The following is a 24,230-nucleotide window of genomic DNA, read 5'->3' as shown; positions in this document are numbered from 1 at the left end:
TCATGGGATCCAGGATAACTTGAAAAGTTGAATAAAAAATTGTTTAGTGGCAGGAGACAGAGGGCTATGGTAGAAGGCTGTTTGTGTGACTGGAGGACAGTGTTGGAAAATGGGACTAGTCTTTTTTTCCCCCAAGGTAGGGGACTCCAAAACTAGAGGACATAGGTTTAAGGTGAGAGGGGAATGATTTAAAAGGGACCTAAAGAGCAACTTTTTCACGCAGAGGGTGGTACGTGTATGGAATGAGCTGCCAGAGAAAGTGGTAGAGGCTGGTACAATTACAACATTCAAAAGACATCTGGATGGGTATGAAATAGGAAGGGTTTAGAGGGATATGGGCCACATGCTGGCAAATGGGACTAGATTACTTTAGGATTTCTAGTCAGCATGATGAATTGGACTGAAGGGTCTGTTTCCATGCTATATAACTCAATGATTCTATGACTAGTGTAGATATAGTGTATTTTTGGTGGTATGGATTCATAGAGTGTATAGCCTTTTCTGTATTGTATGATTATAACTAAATAATGGTGATCATGTAACTAGTTGATTATCCTGGTGGCTCTGACATCCATAATTATGAAGTGCTTCGAGGGGTTAGTCATGGCTCATATCAACTCTAGCCTCCCAGCTTGCCTCAATTCCTTGCAATTTGTCTACTGGTGCAACAGATCCACAGCAGACGCCATTTTCCTATCCTTACACTCATCATTGGAACATCTGGATAATAAGGAAACCTATGTCAGGCTTCTACTTCTTGTTTACAGCTCTGTCTTCAGTACTATAATCCCAACTAAACTAATCTCCAAACTCCCAGACTTAGGAAAGAGAGAGTGCTTGGCTTTGTGGTGTAGATAACAATCTCTCCCTCAATATCAGCAAAACCAAAGAGCTGGTTATCGACTTCCAGAAGCAAGGAGGAGGACACGCCCAACATCAATGGAGCTGAGGTGGAGGAGGTCAAGGGTGTCAAGTTCTAAGGTGTGATGATTACTAACAATCTGTCCTGGACCCCCTAAATTGAGGCATTGGTCAAGAAGGCACAACAACCTCTCTTCTTCCTCAGAGAGCTATGGAAATTCAACATTTACAAACTTTTACAGATGCACCATAGAAAGCATTCTATTTTGAGGCATCATGGCTCGGTAATGGCAACTGGTTTGTCCGGGACCGTAAGAAACTACAGAGAATTGTGAACACAGCCCAGTCTATCTTGCAAGCAAACCTTCCATCCATTGACTATACTTCTCGCTGCATCTGTAAGGCAGCCAACATCATCAAAGCCCCATTCCACCCTGGTTATAATCTCCTCCAAACTCTTCTGTGAGGCACAAGATACAAATACATAAACACACATAACAACAGGTTCAAGAACAGTTTCTTCCCCACATTTAATAGACTTCTAAATGGACCTCTCCAATTTCAAATCCAATGCTGATCTTACTTTTTGTACACTTTCTTTGCAGCACTCTGTTCTATAACCTTGTGATCTTTGTATGTTATAATCTGCCTGTACTGCATGCAAAACATTTCACTGTACCTAGGTACATGTGACAATAATAAATCAAATCATAAAAGTCCATCTAGTTCAATAATGGAAAGAAATCTTCCATTCTTATCCGGTCTGTGTGACATGTATCAACTCCTGAAAGAGAGTTTTGGGAGATCATGACAAATTTGGAATTTCTTCATTGGTTTGTTTATTTATTGGAAACAGCAGATCCTGGAGATTTATCTACCTTCAGTCTCATTCATTTCTCTATTATCATGTGTTAAACTTATAGTCTATTCCCTCCATTGATTTATTTCTCATTTTTTTGATTTTCAAAAATAAAATTAAGCTGTTAACAAAATGAAGGAACATTTATTGTTAGATGAGGCTAATACATAGACACATTTAGATCTAGTGGACCGCTGCATTTGTTTGCAATGTATACATGTTCACTGAGTTGAAGGAGAACAGTGATGGGAAAGTGACATCTTCCTGCCAGGCAGATATTGACATCTCATGTATTCTTTGGGTAGACACTGTAAGCTCTCACTGCAATTTGCAACATCCCTAACAACATATCTCAATCTTGATGGAAGGAAGAATATACATAACTGAGGCAGGCTAAATTTCCAGCTTTAGATAGAGAATGCTGAATTGTTGGCAATTCATTTAGACAAATTTTGTATCTTCATCTGCTCACCTTTGGATGTGCCCTTGCTCTAAAAAAGAGATTCCTATTGGAGTGACTGCAGCATTGGATTTGATTAACATTTTCTAAAACTTGCATCTCCAGAATCTGCTGAATATGAAAATTGGTATTAAGGTACCAGTGAGATAGGTATCTCATTTTCTCAATCACATACTTTATAAGACACTTGGCACATCAACTCTGTTATTGGACGTCTGCTTCCTATAAGGTGGATTTGCAATCTTTGATATCTGATTGCACAGAACAAAGTGAGCTTAATTTGGAGTTAACCTTAACAGTTGCTGTGTCTATTGGAAAGAAACAACGCTTACAAACCAATTTTAATCCCTTTCATTGACATGTAAGTGTTAGAAAAGGTACAGCTGTTTCTGGTCCTAACTGCTTCCTATATTTATTGTCCCTTTTCCGGCATTACTGTAATTGATACATACTTGAAATGGACTTCAACTGGGATTAAAAACCCCAAGAGCAATTTAAAGCACAGTCGGGTAGCGTGATGAGAGTGATCACAGATGGGCTGACTAACTTGCCTCATTTGACATCTTGCATGACTTTAGCTCCTCAGTTCTTTCAGTTAAAAAAGGCAAGAGAGGAACCAAATGATTGTCTGATAATCACTCAATGAGTCCGATGACTAGTTTACAATCGTGTGGGCTAATGTGGCACTGAGTTGAGTTTGTTCCTCTCCTCTTTTCACCATGTCTGTTCTTCAAATGCCTCCTCAACAATAAATCAACAAATGTCTCTTCAGGGGAAGTGCTCAATTTAAGTTTTCTCTTTGTGCTGTCGAAGAACCTGCAAGAAGACCTGCTTCACTTGGGCCACTGTGTCATGGTACAATTTCAGATCTTCTTCTTTAGCTTTTAAAGTGCTTTGCAAAGCGGTTTTTAAGGCTTCATTCTCATCCACCTGTATGGCAAGTCTGAAATAAAGAAAGACATTTCTACATTCAGATTAAATCATCAACACAAACTGACAACTCGAGGAGGAAACAATTTCAGGGTTATACAGAAAGGAGAGTGGGGATAAATGGTTAATTGATATATGTACACAATACAATACAGCACAGGAACAGGCTCGTCAGCCTGTGCATATTCCTAATTTTTATTTAGACCTGATACGTATTGCCTATCCGTGATTTCTAACCCTGTTTGCCTCCCATTCATATGTCAATCCAGGTATGTCTTAAATATTGCTAATGTACCGGCTCCCACTACCACCACCACCACCACCACCACCAATGGCAGTGCGTTCCAGGCACCCACGACCATCTGTGTGAAAGATTTTCCTCATGCTGTCCCATAAACTTTCATCTTCTCACTTGGACCTGTGCTCTCTTGTAGTTGACCTTTCCACCCTGGAAAAAAGCCTCTGACTATCCACCCTATCTATGCCTCTCATAATTTTGTAGACATCTTTCAGGGCACTCCTCACCCTCTGTCTTTCCAGTGAAAACAAACTGACTTTATCCAACCTCTCCTCAAAACTAAACCATCTAGACCAGGCATCATCCTAGTAAACTTTATCTGTACCCTCTCCAAAGCATCCACATCCTTCTGGTAGTGTGGCGACCAGAACTGCAAGCCATATTCCAGATGTGGCCTAACTACATTATATATAATGTCTAAGCAATTTTGAAATTCAGATTTCTTTTCAAAAGAAAAAGGAAGGCAAATTACTTTTGGTTAGTTCCATGAAGTGTTTTTCAAAAAAAAGGTCAGGAAGTATTTTGAACAGTGACCTAAATACAGAATTTCTAATTTTATCCTTTCCTGGTCTGGCCTACATTAGACTCCAGAGCTGTAGAAATGTGATTGAGTTTTAACTGCCCTCTGGACAATTAAGGATGAGAATAAATGCTGATATAAGCAAAGATCCCCACAGCCCATGAATGAATTAAAAACATTTTTTTTAACTATCGAGTTTAACTCAATAAGGCAATTTGTTTGATCTTGACTTTAGAACTTATAGGTCAAAGCTTCAGCTCAGAGGACAGTTTTTCACCTTGTAGTTGAACCATATTTTTCAGTTCAGTTCAGGGGAAAAAGTCACCATCAGCAGAAGTAGTCTCTGGACTGTGAAAGTTTCAAACGAAGATAGCTTGGATTAAAATCTTCAAGTTGTTAGAACTAAGTAAGCTCAGACCATCAGACATATCAGGTTAGACCATTGTGAAACATGCATGACAGGGACTCAAAGGAATTTTAAAACAAACAACCTCAGCAGTCCGACGGAAAGAAACTGGAAAGTGCCATCTCAGATTTAAAAAGCTGATCTACAAGTATTATTCTCTGGGATTGAATCTCTGTAACAGATAGTGTTGGGAAACATGTTGAAACTTTGCTTTGACACATTTGTATTTTCTTCGATGTAATAAAGTTCTGTTGTTAGAATATATCTGCAACCTTGTCTAAATATGTTTGAGTGGCTAATCACAGAGGATAACCAACAGCAAAAATTAACAATGTGATTTATTGAGCTAGTTTTCATTCTCATGTCTGATTTGTCAAACGTTACCTGGGATCACAACAGTTGTCTCAAAAACTGTACCATAGACATGATGGCCTTAGTGATCTCTTTCTGTAAAGTACGTATCAGCCATATCTCAGTTGAAGCATCCTCATCTGAAGCAGGAGGGTTCAAGACCCACTTTAGGGATTCACATAATTTGGGTTTTAGTGTAATACAGAAAGAGTGCGATGATTTTGACCTGGAGATGCCGATGTTGGACTGGGGTGTACAAAGTTAAAAATCACACAACACCAGGTTATAGTCCAACAGGTTTAATTGGAAGCACTAGCTTTCAGAGCACTGCTCCGCAACCTAGTGCTTCCAGTTAAATGTGTTGGACTATAACATGGTGTGTGATTTTTAACTAAGATTTCAATGAGATGTTAAAACCAAGATAGGTGTAAATGATCCAGAGGCACTATTCAAAAAGGGGAAATATCCTTGTATCCTGACTCTTATTTATTCATCATTCAAAACTAACAAATTCAAAATATTTGGTTGTTTGTCTAATTATTGCTTGTGGGACCTTGCTGTGAGGTCTCACATTACAACAATGACTGTCTTGTACACTTCAAAATTACTTCATTGGCTGTAAAGCACTTTAAGCTCTTCTTCTGTCTAAAAATCTTGGAAAGTAACTAGGATTACTGCCATAACCACACAGGCTGGCAACCTGACATTTGAAAAAAATAGACAAATATAGGAAATACATAGCAGGGTCGTCAGCATCTGCAAGAAAAACGCATCTGCAAAAAACAATTTCCATTTTTTTTGGATGGAACCTTTCAATCCCCTTTAGCTACTTTCCTATATTTGTACATTCTTATTTTAAATTTCTACTTTAGTCTGAAATTTTGGGGCTGAAAACAATGGAACAAAACAAAAGGCATCATCACCACCTCTGCAGCATCAGAAAAACAGAGCCCGGTAACTGAAAGCATCAATCGAGGTCATTGAACCCTACCTTCCTCCCTTTTATTTATCAGATCTTAAACCCTAATAAAATGTTTCTTCTTTGTTCCACTTTGTAATTCACTAAAATGGAGGTCTCCTTTTCAGATTCATTTGGGTTCCACGTGACTGAGGAACTACAGTACAATATCTGAATAATACCATTGTATGCGCACATTATGTCCTTAATTTATATATAATTACAAATGTTTAAAAGTTCATCCAACTTTAAAATAGGGAAACCATAGTTTCTAGTGTTGGACATACAACCAGCAGTACAAGAAGGCAGCTCACCACTACTCTCTCAAAAGCAGTTAGGGACAGGCAATAAATGCTGACCTTGCCAATCATACCCACATCCCATTAAAAAAAATCACAAGTCACAAGTCAAAGAATAGAGCTACAGGTTTATTTTTCAGTATTGAACACAGCTGTACAGGTGAGACAGCATGTTTTATTAATCTCAAAACAAGGGAATTGAAATGTTAAACTTTTTCCATTCTCGAAACACTATAGAGAGTCAGCAATGTAATGAGTTTCTTCTCTACGCTATGAATTCCCTTTATTGAATTTTTGTGCATACTAAAGAAAGCCTTTATTAATCCACACTGTGAAGAGAATGTTAACAAAACACGCATCTGTACTTAGCCATAGTGTTTTCTATTTATAGTTCAAAACATTGATAAAGAAAATTGCTCTTGCACAGTATTCTTGTTTGAAAGGCCCAAAGGATCTCATGTAAGACAATGCAGATCAGGGACAGTGCGACACATACAAATAAACAACACAAGAAACTGAAATGTTTCTTCATTAATTTTTAATGGCATGTGGATGTTGCTAATGGGGCCAACATTTATTGTCCTAATTGCTCTCAAGAAGGTGTGAATATCTGCCTTCTTCAACTGCTAAAAATCATACAACACCAGGTTATAGTCCAACAGGTTTATTTGGAAGCACTAGCTTTCAGAGCACTGCTCCTTCTTCAGGTGGTTGTGCAGGAAAAGATTGTTAGACACAGAATTTACAGCAAAAGTTTACAATGTGATGTAACTGAAATTATATATTGATAAAGACCTGGATTGTTTGTTAAGTCTCTCACCTTTTAGAATTACCATGTTGGTTTCAGTTCTTTCATATGTAAACCGCAAAAACTTTTCTATAAGTTACATTCTCAAGTGAACGTTAACAATTGGTCCAGATAATGCATTGAAGGTGCGAGCTGCCCTGTGTGAGGCTGTCTGAGCCACAATGGTCAGATTGATTCTAATCTAAAACACGGATTTACAGAATCTTACATGGATTCATGCAGTTTTTGAGCAAAGTAAAATGTAATTCTGCAAGTACAAATTCACCCCACAGACTTATATGTGTGTGTGTGTGTGTGTGTTTTTGGTGGTGGGGGGGAGGGGAGAATGAGTGTCTGTGAGAGTATGCGTGTATATGTGTGTGAGTGTAATGAGGTATAAGTCTGTGCGAGGGTGTGTGTGTGGGAGTGTATGAATGAGCATATAAGAGAGGGTCTGCGTGTGTGTGTGTGCATGTGTGTGTGTGCGTGCATGTGCATAGTGCAATGGGGTCATCTGTAGTGTGAGATGAACCCAAGGTCCCGGTTGAGGCCATTCTCATGGGCCGAACTTGGCTATCAGCCTCTGCTTGGCCACTTTTCATTGTTGCCTGTCCCAAAGTCCGCCTTGGAGGACAGTCACCCGAAGGTCCTAAGTCCAATGTCCCGGACCGCTGAATGAAGCGTTCTCTGACCGGGAGGGAACACTCCTGTCTGTTGATTTTTGTGCGGTGTCCATTCATCTGTTGCTGTCGCCTCTGTTTGGTCTCGCCAATGTACCATGCCTCAGGGCACCCTTGCCTGCAGCATATGAGATAGACAACATTGGCTGAGTCACTTGAGTACCTGCCACGTACATGGTGGGAAGTGTCTCTACGCATAATGGTGGTATCTGTCTCAACATTCAGACAGGTCGTGCAGCGTCTACCATAACAAGGTTGTATGATATTGTCCTGAAAGCCCAGCAGTTTGCTACAAACAATGATCTGTTTGAGGTTTGGTGGTTGTTTAAAGGTGAGAAGTGGAGGTGTGGGGAAGGTCTAGCAAGGTGCTCATCCTCATTGATAATGTTGTTGCAGGCTGTTAAGAACATGGCGTGGTTCTTCGGCTCCTGGGAAGTACTGAACAACGAAAGGTACCCTGTCGGTTGCAACTTGTGTCTGTCTCCTGAGGAGGTCATTACGGTTTCTTGCTGTGGCACATCGGAACTGGCGATCGATGAGTGAGCATTGTACCCCATTCTTATGAGGGCATCCCTGAGTACTTCCAAGTGCCTGTCACGTTCCTCCTCACCTGAACAGATCCTGTGTATGTATAGGGTTTGTCCATAGGGGATTGTTGTTTTAATTTGTTTCGGGTGGAAGCTGGAGAAGTGGAGCATCGTGAGGTTATCCATGAGTTTGCGGTTGAGTGAGTTGCTGAGGTGCCCATCCTTGATGAAGATGCATGTGTCCAAGAATGAAACAGATAGTGGAGAGTTTGATGGTGAGATGAAAGTCGTTGATATCACTGTGTAGTTGTTTCAGTGACTCCTCGCCATGGGTCCAGAGGAAGAAAATGCCATCAATGTACCTGGTGTGTTGTGTTGGTTGGAGGTTCTGCATAGAGAAGAAGTCTTGTTCGAACCTGTGCATGAAAATGTTGGCATATTAGGGTGCATTCAGGTCCCCATGGCTGTTCCGTGTGTCTGGATGAAGAACTGGTTGTCAAAGGTGAAAATGTTGTGATCGAGGATAAAGTTGTAGGACAGTGCTTGGAGATTGGCAATTGTTGGTGTTGAGTACTGAGGCTATTGCCGTGATGCCATTATTGTGGGGGATGCTGGTGTAGAGTGCTGAAAAGTCCATTGTGATGAGGAATGTTCCTGGTTTGACTGGTCCATGGGTCTGAGTTTCTGTAAGAAATCTGTAGTGTCGAGATGCCTTCGACACAGCATCTTGAAACCCATTGTACAGGGGACCCCCAGGTTCTGCCGCGACACTATAGATTTCTTACAGAAACTCAGCACCCACAGACCATTTAAATCAGGAACATTCCTCGTCACAATGGATGTTTCAGCACTCTGCACCAGCATCCCCCATAACAATGGCATCGTGGCAACAGCCTCAGTACTCAACACCAACAGCTGCCAATATCTGAGCACCATCCTAAAACTCATCTGCTTTATCCTCAATCACAATATCTTCACCTTTGACAACCAGTTCTTCATCCAGACACACGGAACCAGCCATGGGGACCAAATCTGCACCCTAATATGCCAACGTTTTCATGCACAGGTTCGAACAAGACTTCTTCTCTATGCAGGACCTCCAACCAACACTATACACCAGGTACATTGATGGCATTTTCTTCCTCTGGACCCATGGCGAGGAGTCACTGAAACAACTACACAGTGATATCAACGAGTTTCATCCCACCATCAAACTCTCCACTATCTGTCTCATTCTTGGACACATGCATCTCCATCAAGGATGGGCACCTCAGCAACTCACTCGACCTCTAACTCACGGATAACCTCACGATGCTATATTTCTCTAGCTTCCACCCGAAACAAATTAAAACAGCGATCCCCTATGGACAAACCCTACGCATACACAGGATCTGTTCAGATGAGGAGGAACGTGACGGGCACTTGGAAGTACTCAGGGATGCCCTCATAAGAACGGGGTACAATGCTCACTCATCGATCGCCAGTTCCGACGTGCCACAGCAAGAAACCGTTATGACCTCCTCAGGAGACAGACACAAGTTGCAACCGATAGGATACCCTTCGTTGTCCAGTACTTCCCAGGAGCCGAAGAACCACGCCATGCTCTTTGCAGCCTGAAACACATTATCAATGAGGATGAGCACCTCGCTAAGACCTTCCCCACACCTCCACTTCTTCCCTTTAAACAATGGGCGGCACAGTGGCACAGTGGTTAGCACTGCTGCCTCACAGTGCCAGAGACCCGGGTTCAATGCCCGCCTCAGGTGACTCTCTGTATGGAGTTTGCACATTCTCCCCCTGTCTGCGTGGGTTTCCTCCAGGTGCTCCGGTTTCCTCCCACAATCCAAAAATGTGCAGGTTAGGTGAATTGGCCATGCTAAATTGCCCATACTGTTAGGTGAAGGAGTAAATGTAGGGGAATGGATCTGGGTGGGTTGCGCTTCGGCGGGTCGGTGTGGTGTTGGGCCGAAGGGCCTGTTTCCACACTGTAAGTAATCTAAGTAATCTAATCTAAACTGCTGGGCTTTCAGGACAATACATACAACCTTGTCACGGTAGACGCTGCAAGGCCTGTCTGAATGTCGACACTGATACCACCATTATGCATAGGGACACTTCCTACCATGTACGTGGCAGGTAATCATGCGATTCAGCCAATGTTGTCTGTCTCATACGCTGCAGGTAAGGATGCCCTGAGGTATGGTACATTGGCGAAACCAAGCAGAGGCTATGACAACAGATGAATGGACACTGCACAACAATCAACAGACAGGAGTGTTCCCTCCCAGTCAGAGAACGCTTCATTCAGCGGTCCGGGACATTGGACTTCAGGCGACCGTCCTCTAAGGCGGACTTTGGGACAGGCAACAATGAAAAGTGGCCGAACAGAGGCTGATGGCCAAGTTCGGTTCCCATGGGAATGGCCTCAACTGGGAGCTTGGGTTCACACTACAGATGTCCGCACACACACACACACAAACACACTCTCTCTCTCTCTCCTACAGACACACACTCACGCAGACCTCTCTCATACACTCTCTTACAGACTTATACCCCTTTACACTCACACTCACAAACATATACATACTCTCTCACAGACAGTCATAACCCTGTCCACACACACATAAATTACATTTTACTTTGTTCAAAAACTGCTTGATTCCATGTAAGATTCTGTAAATCTGTTTTTTAGATTAAATCAATCTGACCATTGTGGCTCAGACAGTCTCACACAGGGCAGCTCGCACCTTCAATGCATTATCTGGGCGGACATGAAACCAATTGTTAAAAGTTCACTTGAGAATGTAACTTGTGGAAAAACTTTTGCGATTTACATATGAAAGAACTGAAACCAACATGGTAATTCTAAAAGCCGAGAGACTTAACAAACAATCCAGGTCTTTATCAATATATAATTTCAGTTACATCACATTATAAATTCTATAAATTGCTATAAATTCTGTGTCTTACAATCTTATACTCCACAACTACCTGGTGAAGGAGCAGCATTCTGAAAGCTAGTGGTTCCAAATAAACCTGTTGGACTATAACCTGGTGTTGTGTGATTTTTAACTTTGCACATCCCAGTCCAACACCGGCATCTCCAAATCATGACTTCAACAGTTGCAGCCTATGGTATGTAAATACAACTACAGTGCTGTTGCAAATGGAATTCCAGAATTTTGACCTATTAACAGGGAAGGAACAGTGATATTTCTAAGTTGGGATGGTTAGCAGCTATGAGGGGAATTTGCTATTCATGGTGTCCCCATTTGTCTGCTTTCCTGTTCTTCTAGGCGATAAGGTTTGAAAGTGCTGTCGAAGGAGCCTTGGTGAGTTATAGCAGTGCACACCTCGTAGATGGTGTACACTAATGCTACTGTGCATTGGTACTGAAGGGATTGGTTATTGAATGGATGGGCTGCCAATTAAGTGGGCTGCTTTTCCCTTTCTTGAGTTTTGCTGGAACCTTACTGATCTAGGCAAGTGGAAAGTAAACATAGTTCAAAACAATGATGCAAGAAACTGAAGCATTGTTGGACAGACGTAAATAGGGACCAATCCCACCTTATGCCTCTAAATAGTTAACAGACATTGAAGAGACACAAAGTGAGTTACTTGTCACAAAATTCCTAGCCTTTGACCTGCTCTTATAGCCACAGTAACCTTCTTGAACCACTGCACCCCATCTGGTGTAGGTACATGCACAGATAGGAGGGGCATTCCACAATTTTGACCTAGCGACAAGAGGAATGACAATGTTGTTCCAAGTCAGAATGGTATGAGGTAGGCAGAAGCTTCCCATAACCACCATGCTCCTTTCCTTTTTTTTTTCTTTTTCTTACAAAGTGCATGAATCTTTATTCAAATTCCACCACCAGAAAGATAGGAAAACACCCGGGTGGCCAGTGACAAACACTGCCCTTCACATCAAAGGGCAGTGCTGTGTGATCAAAACAGTGAAGGGGAGGGTAGGGACTAAATCAAAATAGAGTTGGAGGGAGAACTGATGTAATATGACCATTTATTGGCAGGACCTTTCATTCACATGTCCTCACCACATTCAAATAAATACACAATATACCCTCAACACAAGCATTGTTGGACAGATGTAAATAGGGACCAAACATTATGCTTTTATATTTTCACATGGCTCAAGATGGTGAATTTCCCCATTATTTGCAATTTCTTATTTTTGAGTGGTTTTGTGAAATAATTGGAATATACAGGAATGTACTGATATAAAATTATTCTACCATATTTAATTAGCTGCATTACGTAGTACACCAGAACACATCAGCACAAGGACATGGACTCCTTTAAAGCAGCTTACCGGGTATTCAGTTCTTCCACTTGAATATCCAAAGCTGTGGTCAATGGCCTTCCAGGAATTAGGTCCCCACTGCCACACAGGCTCTGACACTGACGGCCTGTGCTGCTGGATGAAACTTCATTGGAGAAAATAGGATTGAGTTCAGTTTTAATTCAGCAATGAGCAGAGAGATAGGAAGTGAATTAGGATACGTGCAGGCTTTCAAAACATACCTGATGATGACATAGCTGCCTTTTATACATTCCACCTGTCAACTTCTAAAGAACTTAATATTGGGTGCCACTTATAAATGGTGGTAAATGCAACGCCATCAGTTTTACGACCCTGATCAATGTCCACTTTCACCTGTTTGGTAAAAGAGCTCATGCTGACAAAACTCAGTAGGTCTGTCAGTATCATGACGCAAACACAATGGGCTTGTGCCTAATCTGAGCACAGCCAATTCCACTGCTGACCGCCAACCCAAGCAGGAGACAGTGAGGTCTGCAGATACTAGAGATCAGAGTTGAGAGTGTGTTACTGGAAAAGCACAACAGGTCATTCAGCATCTGAGGAGCAGAAAAATTGACATTTCGGGCTGGAGCCCTTCATCAGGAAGCCCAAGCAGACTGACCCCATCCGGCCTGAGCACTCTGGGCCCTGAGAGCCCTAGGTATTTCACCCTGATGTGCTCCCCTGTCCCAGGCACTGACTCATTTGGGAAAAAACTTGATAGTGCAGTGTTCCATTAGGAGAATTACATTCCTTTACTCACAGTTACTACCATAGAAATATAAGTACTCGTTGACCTTGTGGGAAGAGAGGATAAATATGATAATTATATTTGTTATTCTATACTGAAGGCGAGGTATGATTGTACTTTGGATTTGGAAACACTTCTGCTGCTCTAATTACAAATCTGAAGAAAACTCCCACTGCAGTGCATCGGTGCTAACTCTCAAGAGATCTGCCTCAAACACTACGAAAGCAACAGCCTGACAGTTATGCTCATGGAGTCATACCTTAAACTCAATTTTGAACACATTGAGTTGCCCACGACCTGGGAAAGTTTTGTCCCACCAGCAGACATAGATGTCTGGGAGTTTCCCAGACAGTCATCAACATCGACTCCGGACTGTATAAAATGTCATGGCATCAGGTCAAAAATGGGCAAGCAAACCTCCTGTTGATCACCATGTACTCAGCTAATGAAGCAGTAGTCATAGAGATGTACAGCATAAAAACAGACCCTTCGGTCCAACCTGTCCATGCCAACCAGATATCCCAACCCAATCTAGTTCCACCTGCCAGCACCTGGTCCGTATCCCTCCAAACCCTTCCTATTCATATACCCATCCAAATGCCTCTTAAATGTTGCAATTGTACCAGCCTCCACCACCTCCACTGGCAGTTCATTCCACACACGTACCACCCTCTGTGTGAAAAAGTTTCCCCTAGGTCTCTTTTATATCTTCCCTCTCTCACCCTAAGCCTATGCCCTTTAGTTCTGGACTCCCCGACCCCAGAGAAAAGTCTTTGCCTATTTAACCTATCTAAGCCCCTCATAATTTTGTATACCTCTATAAGGTCACCCCCTCAGCCTCCGACACTCCAGGGAAAACAGCCCCAGCCTGATCAGCCTCTCCCTATAGCTCAAATCCTCCAACCCTGGCAACATCCTTGTAAATCTTTTCTGAACCCTTTCAAGTTACACAACATCTTTCCGATAGGAAGGAGACCAGAATTGCATGCAATAGTTCAACAGTGGCCTAACCAATATCCTGTACTCAATACTCTGACTAATAAAGGAAAGCATACCAAACGCCTTTTTCACTATCCTATCTACCTGTGATTCCCCTTTCAAGGAGTTATGAACCTGCACTCAAAAGGTCTCTTTGTTCAACAACACTCACTAGGACCTTACCATTAAGTGCATAAGTCCTTCTAAGATTTGCTTTCCCAAAATGCAGCACCTCACAGTTATGTGAATTAAACTCCATTTGCCACTTCTCAGCCCATTGGCCAATCTGGTCAACATCCTATTGTAATCTGAGATAATCCTCTTCGCTGCCCACTACACCTCCAATTTTGGTGTCATCTGCAAACTTACTAACTGTACCTCTTATGCTCGCATCCAAATCATTTATGTAAATGACAAAATGTAGAGGACCCAGCACCGATCCTTGTGGCACTTCGCTGGTCACAGGCCTCTAGTCTGAAAAACCACCCTCTGTCTTCTACCTTTGAGCCAGTTCTGTATCCAAATGGCTAATTCTCCGTGTATTCTGTTACATCTAACCTTGCTAATCAGTCTCCCATGGGGAACCTTGTCGAACGCCTTACTGAAGTTCATATAGATCACATCTACCATTCTGCCCTCATCATCCTCTTTGTTACTTCCTCAAAAAACTCAATCAAGGTTGTGATACATGGTTTCCCATGCACTAAACCATATTGACTATCTCTAATCAGTCCTTGCCTTTCCAAATACATGTACATCCTGTCCCTCAGGATTCCCTCCAACACCTTGCCCACCACCGATGTCTCATTGGTCATTGGTCTATAATTCCCTGGCTTGTCCTTCAACAGTGGCACCACGTTAGCCAACCTCCAGTCTTCCGGCACCTCACCTGTGACTATCGATGATACAAATATCTCAGCAAGAGGCCCAGCAATCACTTCTCTCGCTTCCCAGAGAGTTCTAGTCGTCCATTTAGAATACCACTTGGAGGTATAAGGCAGTATCCTCTATTCTGTGTTGTAACAGTTCAGACTGCTGTATCATCCCTGGTCAGAAAACTTTAATAATTTCTGTAGGGGCCCAGCAGAAAAGGTCAGTTAAATACAAATGCACATACTTGCTTTATTTTTACTTGAAGGTTTGTCATGGGTCTTTCCTGCATCCAGTTTGGCTTTTCCAAGTTGTTGTTCCAAAGTCACAGACCACCGCCGCTGCTCGAGGAGCTTCTGTTCAGTTTCCAAAATCTTGTCATTACTATCTTCTAACCTAAAGCATAGTCAATTTAGAAGGAGGAGGGGTGACCTTATTGAAACATTCAGGATTCTTAGGGGGCTTTGATGTTAGATGCTGAGAGGTTGTTTCAAAGAATCATAGAATTCCTACAGTGTCGAAACAGGCCACTTGGCCCAAAAAGTCCACATCGATTCTCCTGAACAGTGTCCCTCCCAACAATTTCCCTACCCTATTACTCTACATTTTCCCCTGACTAATGCACCTAGTCTACATATCCTTGAACACTATGGGCAATTTAGCTTGGCCAATTCCTGGAGCAGAGGGTATAATCTTAAGAGTAAGGGGTTGTCCAATTTGGACAGAAACAAGCAATGTTTTTTCTCAGAGAATTGTGAATTATTGGAATTTTCACTAAAGAAGGGCTGGCGAGGCTGGATTGTTAAGTATTTTCAAGGCTGAGATTGGCAGATTTTTAATCAGTAAAGAAATTAAGGGTTAATGGGGAAGGGCAGGAAAATGGAGTTAAGGATTATCAATGCAGCCATGACCTTATTGAATGGCGGAGCAGACTTGATGGACTGAATGGCTTTCATCTTATGGTCAGTGGTGTTGTCATTAGGTCTTTTAAATCTCAGCAAATGTCTCAAATTAAATTTAGATTGAAATAATTATCGTACCAACTGTAAAAAATTACTGAAAATACTAAACGATTCTCTTCAAGTTAATTTGTGCCCTGATCTTACCTCTTCTGTAGAATGGTAACTAGCTCCGTTAGTTTGTCCCTTTCTACTTCTGCGGCTTGGTAAAAGGCTTTGTATTCTGTGCACTGTAACTGAAGAGCTTTTGCATCAGTTCCATTCACGCTGTGGAGAAAGAGAAATCATGTGAAGGATTCACAGCTTCATTTGGTTTAAATTCATACACTATTTGTTGAGGCTGTGTTCAGGGGGCCATCCAGTTTAAGCCTATAGCACATTGTGATGGCGTGGGCCAGGACTTGCTTAATACTGTCCTGAAAGTATATCTAAACTTTAATATTTACAATACACCAGTCTGAAAAGGACATTTCCTTGCTCTTATCTTGTAATCCTAACCCATTCCCAATTCAGTCAAAGAATTACCTAAAATGACTTCTCCTTCAGTCCTCGTACTGATAATGCTGGTGTTCCCCTAAGGAAATCTAAGGAACATCAAGGAAATCTTCAGCCTCCACTGATTTCCCATCTACATGCTGCCCCTCAGCTCCATCACCTGAAAAATACAGATTCCATGTATACACTGACAACATTCAATTCTACCTCATAACTACCCTTCTTGACCTTTCCAATGTCTGATTTGTTACACGGCAACACCTCACGCTTTATGAGCAGAAATTACTTCCAACCACACATTGGAAAGACTAAAGCTACAAGTGCTCAGTCCCAATATACAATTTCTTTCCTAGATACCGATATCATTCTCTCACTGCCAACTTTCGAAGTTCAACAAAACCACTTGCAAATTTGGTGTTTAACTTGACCCTAAAATGAGCTTCTGATAACATATACACTCCATCAGGAAGATACTTACTCGGGTACAGAGATGAACCTCTGCACCATTACCCAACACTGCCACCACCACAGTTCATCTGCTGCTGAAACTCTCATCCCTTCCTTTCTTGTGTCTAAACCATATTCTAATATTCACCCATTGGTACCCCAAGTTCTAATTTCAATACATTTGAGGTAATCCAAATCTCTTCTGTGTCACAACTTCCATTCACCCCTGTGCTCTCTGAACTTCCTTAATGCCTGGTCCAGGCAATGCCTCAATTTTAAAATACGTATCCTTCTTTCAATGCAATCCAATTCATGGTCTTCCCTCCCAATCTCCGTAACTTCTTCCAGCCCTACAATCATCCAAGTCATTTGTGCTCTTCCAGCCACACTAAATGAGCACACTCTAAGTTAGGGTTGTGTTCCTGAAAACCTGACTATAAGTGAAGCAGTTGGGTTTGGTGATTGGAAATAACTTTATATCTCTCCTCTAGCTTTTAAGTTGAAATAAGTATTTTAAATGGCTAAGTTCATACATTGGCAAATGAAATAACAAAATAAAACAAATTTTAAAACGTAAAAACAAAATATAATGTTCTAATTACAGTACCTCCTGTAACAAAGCCTCAGAGCGGAAACAGGGAGACTGCTCCCCGGAGTCTGTGCTGGACATTTTGCTCGTCAGGCTCCACTTGCTGGGACTGAATGCTGTCACTTGTTCCTCTGGCCACTGTAAAGCAGTGTTTTCTGGCAAGTCCAAAGATTCTTTCCAACTAGCTACTGCTGCTGTCTCTGGGGTCTGATTGGGCAACTGCTCCTTGGCTGTCTACAGGGCTTGGCTTTCCTCCCTCAGCTAACTAAGTTTTTGTTGTAACTGAGCTCTCACTGACATTTCTTTTATGGTTTTCATTGCCAGGGATCCTGCAGCGAGTTGTGGCTCATGACCACTGGCGCAGTGTGCCAGAGCTGATGGATCCGGGTTAATGGGGGAAGAGGGTGATAACTGTTCTAGTTTAGATAGCATTTAGAGGCTCTTCTGCATTGCTCTATTGGCTGCAAGCTGTGCAGAGCCCATGGTTCTGCCGCTGCCGCAGGTGAATGGTGCTGGGAGAGTCTACTGAGCTCAGTTAAGGATTTTGTTCCTTGTTCAACAGGGAAAAGCTGCAGCTGCTGTGACCTCAGCGATGGGGTGCTATCAAGCTAACTCATGGCCAGTTTCCTGAGGACCTTGGGGTGGCTCCATCCTGTCCAGGTGGGACCTGGGAGCTGTGAGTGCCTCTCGCAGCTGTCTGATGACTGCGAGTAAGGGTTGGCACTGATGGGCTGTCCCAGGACTGGTGAATGTGGGGTCCTTGATAGTGGTGCAACATTGAGTTAGGCCACAAGTCAGAGGGCTTGGAATAGCTTTAAGTCTGAGAAAGAGAGAGGTTGCAGAAAAACATACCATTCAGGCTAGGTAATACAAACAATGTTAAAATGTATGTTGCAACATTAAACAAGATTTCTTTTCCTAATGATTTTAAAGCAAATCAATGCTCAGCAAGCCAATGTTAAACATTAAAAACCAAAATAACTGTGGATGCTGTAAAGAAATGAAAACAGTTGTTGAAAAAGCTCAGCAAGTCTGGCAGCAGCCGTGAAGAGAAATCAGAGTTAATATTTTGGGTTCTGAGGAAGGGTCATCGGACCCAGAATATTAACTCTGAATTGTCTTCACAGATGCTGCCAGACCTGCTAAACTATTTCAGCAATTTGTTTTTGCTGCCAGTGTTAAACATTAGTGGACAGCGAAGAGGGTTACCTCAGTTTACAACAGGATCTTGACCAGATGGGCCAATGGGCTGAGAAGTGGCAGATGGAGTTTAATTCAGATAAATGCGAGGTGCTGCATTTTGGGAAAGCAAATCTTAGCAAGACTTATACACTTAACAGTAAGGTCCTAGGGAGTGTTGCTGAACAAAGAGACCTTGGAGTGCAGGTTCATAGCTCCTTCAAAGTGGAGCCACAGGTAGATAGGGTAGTGAAGAAGGCATTTGGTATGCCTTTCTTTATTGGTCAGAGTATTGAGTACAGGAGTTGGGAGGTCATGTTGCGGCTGTACAGAACATTGGTTAGTCCACTGTTGGAATATTGCGTGCAATTCTGATCTTCTTCCTATCAGAAAGATGTAATGAAACTTGAAAGGGTTCAGAAAAGATTTACAAGGATGTTGCCCGGATTGGAGGATTTGAGCCGTAGGGAGAGGCTGAACTGTAGGGCTGTTTTCCCTGGAGCGTCAGAGGCTGAGGGGTGACCTTATAGAGGTTTACAAAATTATGAGGGGCATGGATAGGATAAATAGACAAAGTCTTTTCCCTGGGGTCGGGGAGTCCAGAACTAGAGGGCATAGGCTCAGGGTGAGAGGGGAAAGATATAAAAGAGACCTAAGGGGCAACGTTTTCACACAGAGAATGTGGTGGAGGCTGGTACAATTGCAACATTTAAGAAGCATTTGGATGGGTATATGAATGGGAAGAGTTTGGAGGGATATGGGCCAGGTGCTGGTAGGTAGAACTAGATTGGGTTGAGATATCTGGTCGGCATGGACAGGTTGGATCGAAGGGTCTGTTTCCATGCTGTACATCTCTATGACTCTATTAACTCCTTATAGTCCCAATTTTAATCATGCCAATATTAGCCATGCCTTCAATGGCTTCGACCCAAAGCTCTCAACATTTCCCTAAACACTCCACCTCATTACTTTTATACTCAATTTTAATGGATTGCTTCACATCTCTCTCTTTGACCATTTTCTTTATTTGCTCTAACATTATTGCAAGATGGTGGATGTCAAATCTCTCCAACAATTGAACATTCTACTATGTTAAAATGTACTACATAAACATACTACATAATAGTACGGTGGGGATGACACATTGGCTCAGTGGTTAGCACTGCTGCCTCACAGCATCAGGGACCCAGGTTTGATTCCAGCGTTTGGCAACTGTCTGTGTGGTGTTTGAACATTCTCCCTGTGTCTGCATGGGTTTTCTCTGGGTGCTCTGGAGGAATTGTTTTCTCCCACAATCCAAAGATGTGAAGATTAAGTGAATTAGTCAGGGGTAAATGTAGAGTAATGGGGAACAGGTCTGGATGGGTTACTCTTTGGAGGGTTGGTGTGGACTTGTTGGGCCGAAGGGCCTGTTTCCACACTGTAGGGTATCTAATCTAAACTAATTTCTAAATAGGTGTTATTGCCAATCATCCCAATGGTTATTCAGTAAGAACATTGACTTTTTTCCAAACAGTACTGGATTATGGCAGTTCAACATTCAGTTTCATGTCCTCTCGGAACATTTTGACGGGGCTAAACCTAGTTGGCAAGCAAAGAAAACTTCCAATCTATTAATCAGAAATACTTCTTTTAACATTTGTTTACAGGATGTTGGCCAGCATTTATTGTGCATCCCTTTGAGAAGGTGGTGGTGAATACTTTCTTGAAATGTTCCAGTTGTTAGGGAGTAGGTTCACCCACAGTGCTGTTAAATACCCCTAGATCAGTACAATTAGAAGATTCTGTTCCAACTAATTATACATTCAGGCCTCCAACCATATGAATCTGAGCTTTTCTCTCCCAGTTGTGCACTCAAAGCAAAGGGTCATAAAGCTCAGTTACAAAAACAATAAATGATTAAGGTTATCCCATTGCTGGGTAATTCGGAGTAGCCTTAGTGGGGATACCTACATCCCAACAATGTTAAGCACTATTCTACAGGCTGACACTCAACTTACAAACAGAAACTGAAGCCTGAGGATCCACTACAGAAAGTTGTACAGTGCAGGTCTGGGGTAACAGATGAGTTCCCATGTGATTGCTTGGAGTCGGCAGGCTGGTCCGTATTCAAGAACTCAGTGGCCGACCTAAATGAATATGCCCCCAATGTCACAAACTTCATCAGTTAATGTGTAGAGGACTGTGTGCCAAAGTGGGGAGCATGATTCAGTGTTTAGCACTGCTGCCTCACAGCTCTAGGGACCCAGGTTTGATTCCACTCTCAGGTGATTGTCTGTGTGGAGTTTGGAATTTCTCCCTGTGTCTGTGTGGGTTTCCTCTCACACTCCAAAGATGTGCAGGTTAGTGTATTGGCCATGGTAAATTGCCCATGGTGTCCAGGGATGTGCAGACTAGGTGGATTAGCAACGGGAAAGTCAGGTTTATGGAGGTGGAGGAGGGGTGTCCCGGGTAGGATTCTCTTCAGGAGTCAGTATGGACTTGATGGGCCGAATGGCTGCTTCTAACTGTAGGAATTTTAATCTGTGTTTTCCCCAACCAGAAACCATGAATTAACCAGAAGATCCACTCCCTACTGAAGTCCAGGTCTGAGGCATTCAAGTCAGGTAACCCCGACCTATATAGGAAATCTAGAATAAGCAGAGCTAACCAATCTGAAGAAGGGTCTCTGGAACCTGAAACATAATCACTGCTTGCTCTTCACAGGTGGTTCCGGACCTGTTGACTTTCTCCAGTAATTTCTGTTTTTGTTTTTGATTTCCAGCATCCAGTTTTTTGGTTTTGTTTTTATTTAGAAAATTCAGAACCTTATCCAAAACAGAAAACACTCCATTCAATGTGAAGGATAAACTAACCTGATGCACCTTCCGACTGCATTCCCTGAGAGGGGTCGCACTGTTGCACATTCAATCAGGGTGTGCCCCATTTTGGACAGTGCTCTGTTGAAATCAACAAAATAAATGCATAGACTTCTGGATAACGTATAATTGTCTCAAAGTTTACTGAAAAGATTAGTCACTCAATGTTATCTGAATTTTCAATTTTATCAATATTATCCCTTTACACGGGTTCATGAACAACTTCTTCCCTGCTAGCAAGTTTTGAGAAGATTTGTAGCTCAGGCTGAGGTTCTGGATGTAGGTTTGCTTGCTGAGCTGGCAGGTTCATTTTCAGACGTTTCGTCACCATACTAGGTAACATCCTCAGTGAGCGTCCAGACGAAGCAGAGACATGCACGAGAATTCCTAGAAGCACAGCATTCCAATCAGAACTATATCAACAAACACATTGATTTGGACCCTATTCACCACGCCCTGTGAAAAAGAACAGGAAATGACATCACTATATGGAATGATGTCACCACAGGAAATGACATCACCAACCCAAGGAAACCCAAACATATAAATATAAAGCATGAAACACCAGCAGTGCTTCATCTGGAGGCCCACTGAAGATGTTACCTAGTATGGTGTCAAAACATCTGAAAATGAACCTTGCAGCTCAGCGAGCAAACCTACATCCAGATTCTTCCCTGCTGTTATTAGACTTCTAAATGGTCCTCTCAAATTTCAAATCTAATGTTGATCTTGCAGCTGTACCTTGTATTCCTCACTCAGTTCAATCACCTATGACCTTTCTGTTTTTGTATGTTATGAATCTGTCTGTATTGCATACAAAATAAAACTTTTCAATGTACTTAGGTATATGTGACAATAATAAATCAAACCAAATCCTTTCTGCCTCTTTTACTCTTGCTCTTTAAGCATATGTTCATAATTTCATTAAGGTTCACTTACTCAGACGAAAGTAGCTGAAACATAAATTTCACCCAACTACAACTAGTGTTGCTTTCACACCAGCCAACCATGTACTTTTTGGCTAATTAGATTTGGTCTCTGAACTGATTTATTTTCTCCTCCTCTGCACCTGAAGCACTTTTATACTCTGAGTAGCAGTAATTAACTATCCAGGACAAAACACTAGCCAAGGCCACTATTTTGACCTAATAATGAGAGTCCAATTATTTAACGCATTTCAATTGGCAAACACTTAAGGCACTCTGAGCAGGAAACCACCCAGGATGAACAGAAGGGCCACCATAACCCCGACTCCCTGACCTGGGCAACCAACTGGGAGCACTGGAATGCATTCTTTAGCATTTGATCTGCACTCAAAAAAATCAGATACAGAACGCCTAGTTTACTTTCAAAATTGGGGTATAGATGCAATCTGGTTTGCTGATCTGTGCAGTTGAGTGTTGGGACATGTTCCATTACACACTCCACCCACTGCTCTGTATTAGTTATAAGGGTAGCTCATTCAACAGAGAAATGACTCAGCAACATTGGTATCCTACTTTATTTCTACAAAGCAAACACTTGCAAGAATCTTTAAATTGCAACAGTGAGAAATTATCCAACCCAAAGCTCAGACTAAACAAACAGGTCACAAGTATTGCAATAAATTAGAAATAAGGTAAGGACAAACTAAGACAGAAAGTGTAAATTTGATAGTGGAGAAAGGGACCACTCACTGGTCACACATAAGAAAAAAATTGGAGAAACTTGGTGAAAAAAATGATGAGACAAGCAAGCCCTGGGGAAAGCACTGCAGCAGAAATCCAGCACAACAAACAAAAAAGATGCAAAATAAAATTGAAACCAAAGCTGAACACAAATATTTAGAATGACTATCTCTTCCGACTGTTCATAATATGTAACTTCCATTTTACGAAAAAAAATTCAATGACTTGATATAAATCAGACAGAAGACTGACGGGAGCCAATTGAATTTAAAGAAAACAAATAAAAAGAAATGTATATTATTTATCTGAGGGTGCAGAGAGAAATTTGTGAAACACTGGCATTTGTTACAAGCAAGTAATTGAATACTGGGAGACTGAAGATTGGAAACAGACAACGTGATGTTGATATTCGAGAAGTGTGTCAGAAGAAACAAAATTCAACTGCAGAACAATTAGTTTAATTAGGCCGTGGTTATCTACGTTAGCTGGGTGGTTTTGCATTACATGTAAAATAATGAAACCAATTGTCAGGAGCAAACTTAAGCTTCAAGAATCTCAATGGCAAACAACATTTTATTGAACAATTGTCAGCGGTCGAAAGAGGAAGTTATTCCCACACTAATCCCACTGACTCCTTTGAGGCAGTGAAAACCCAAGTAAACTGTGACAAGCCTGCTGAAGTGGTGTTGCTTGCCTATCAAATTGCTTTTCATATAGTTCCTTCTGAAGGGCTACGCTTCAACTAAAAGTTGAGAGAAATCAGAATGAACCCCTGATACAGATAAGAAACTGGCTGAGGAATAGGAAACAATTCTTAGTTGAGGCATTAAGTCAGAGTTGAAGTGGGAGTTGACACGGGGCATGCTGACACGGGGCACAGACACAAGATGGCCACTGAGCCATAAATTGGTCACTGAGCACACAGGACGGCTGCTAAGCCATTACATGGAAAAGTACAGCGAAGCATACACAGAGGTAAAAACAATGACTGCAGATGCTGGAAACCAGATTCTGGATTAGTGGTGCTGGAAGAGCACAGCAGTTCAGGCAGCATCCAAGGAGCAGCAAAATCGGCGTTTCGGGCAAAAGCGCTTCATCAGGAATAAAGGCAGAGAGCCTGAAGCGTGGAGAGATAAGCTCGAGGAGGGTGGAGGTGGGGAGAAAGTAGCATAGAGTA

The 24,230-nt window shown here is 42.0% G+C and overlaps 1 protein-coding gene across 1 annotated transcript in view; it reads right to left on the bottom strand.

Moving 5' to 3' along the window:
• Positions 1-373: 373 nt before the first annotated feature.
• Positions 374-24,230, bottom strand: part of ccdc13 (coiled-coil domain containing 13) — an 84,171-nt gene continuing 60,314 nt past the window's right edge. The window contains exons 11-15 of the mRNA XM_043690811.1: positions 21,384-21,467; positions 15,966-16,085; positions 15,107-15,255; positions 12,270-12,384; positions 374-3,123 (exon numbers count right to left, since the gene is read on the bottom strand). Coding sequence (XP_043546746.1) covers positions 2,967-3,123; positions 12,270-12,384; positions 15,107-15,255; positions 15,966-16,085; positions 21,384-21,467 — 625 coding nt within the window. The 3' untranslated portion in view covers positions 374-2,966. The remainder of the gene's footprint in view (positions 3,124-12,269; positions 12,385-15,106; positions 15,256-15,965; positions 16,086-21,383; positions 21,468-24,230) is intronic.

The sequence above is a fragment of the Chiloscyllium plagiosum genome, chromosome 5 (assembly GCF_004010195.1).
Source record: "Chiloscyllium plagiosum isolate BGI_BamShark_2017 chromosome 5, ASM401019v2, whole genome shotgun sequence".
Taxonomy (NCBI): Eukaryota; Metazoa; Chordata; class Chondrichthyes; order Orectolobiformes; family Hemiscylliidae; genus Chiloscyllium; species Chiloscyllium plagiosum.
Note: the sequence above shows the minus strand (reverse complement) of the source record. Positions and strands in the feature narration are given on the sequence as shown.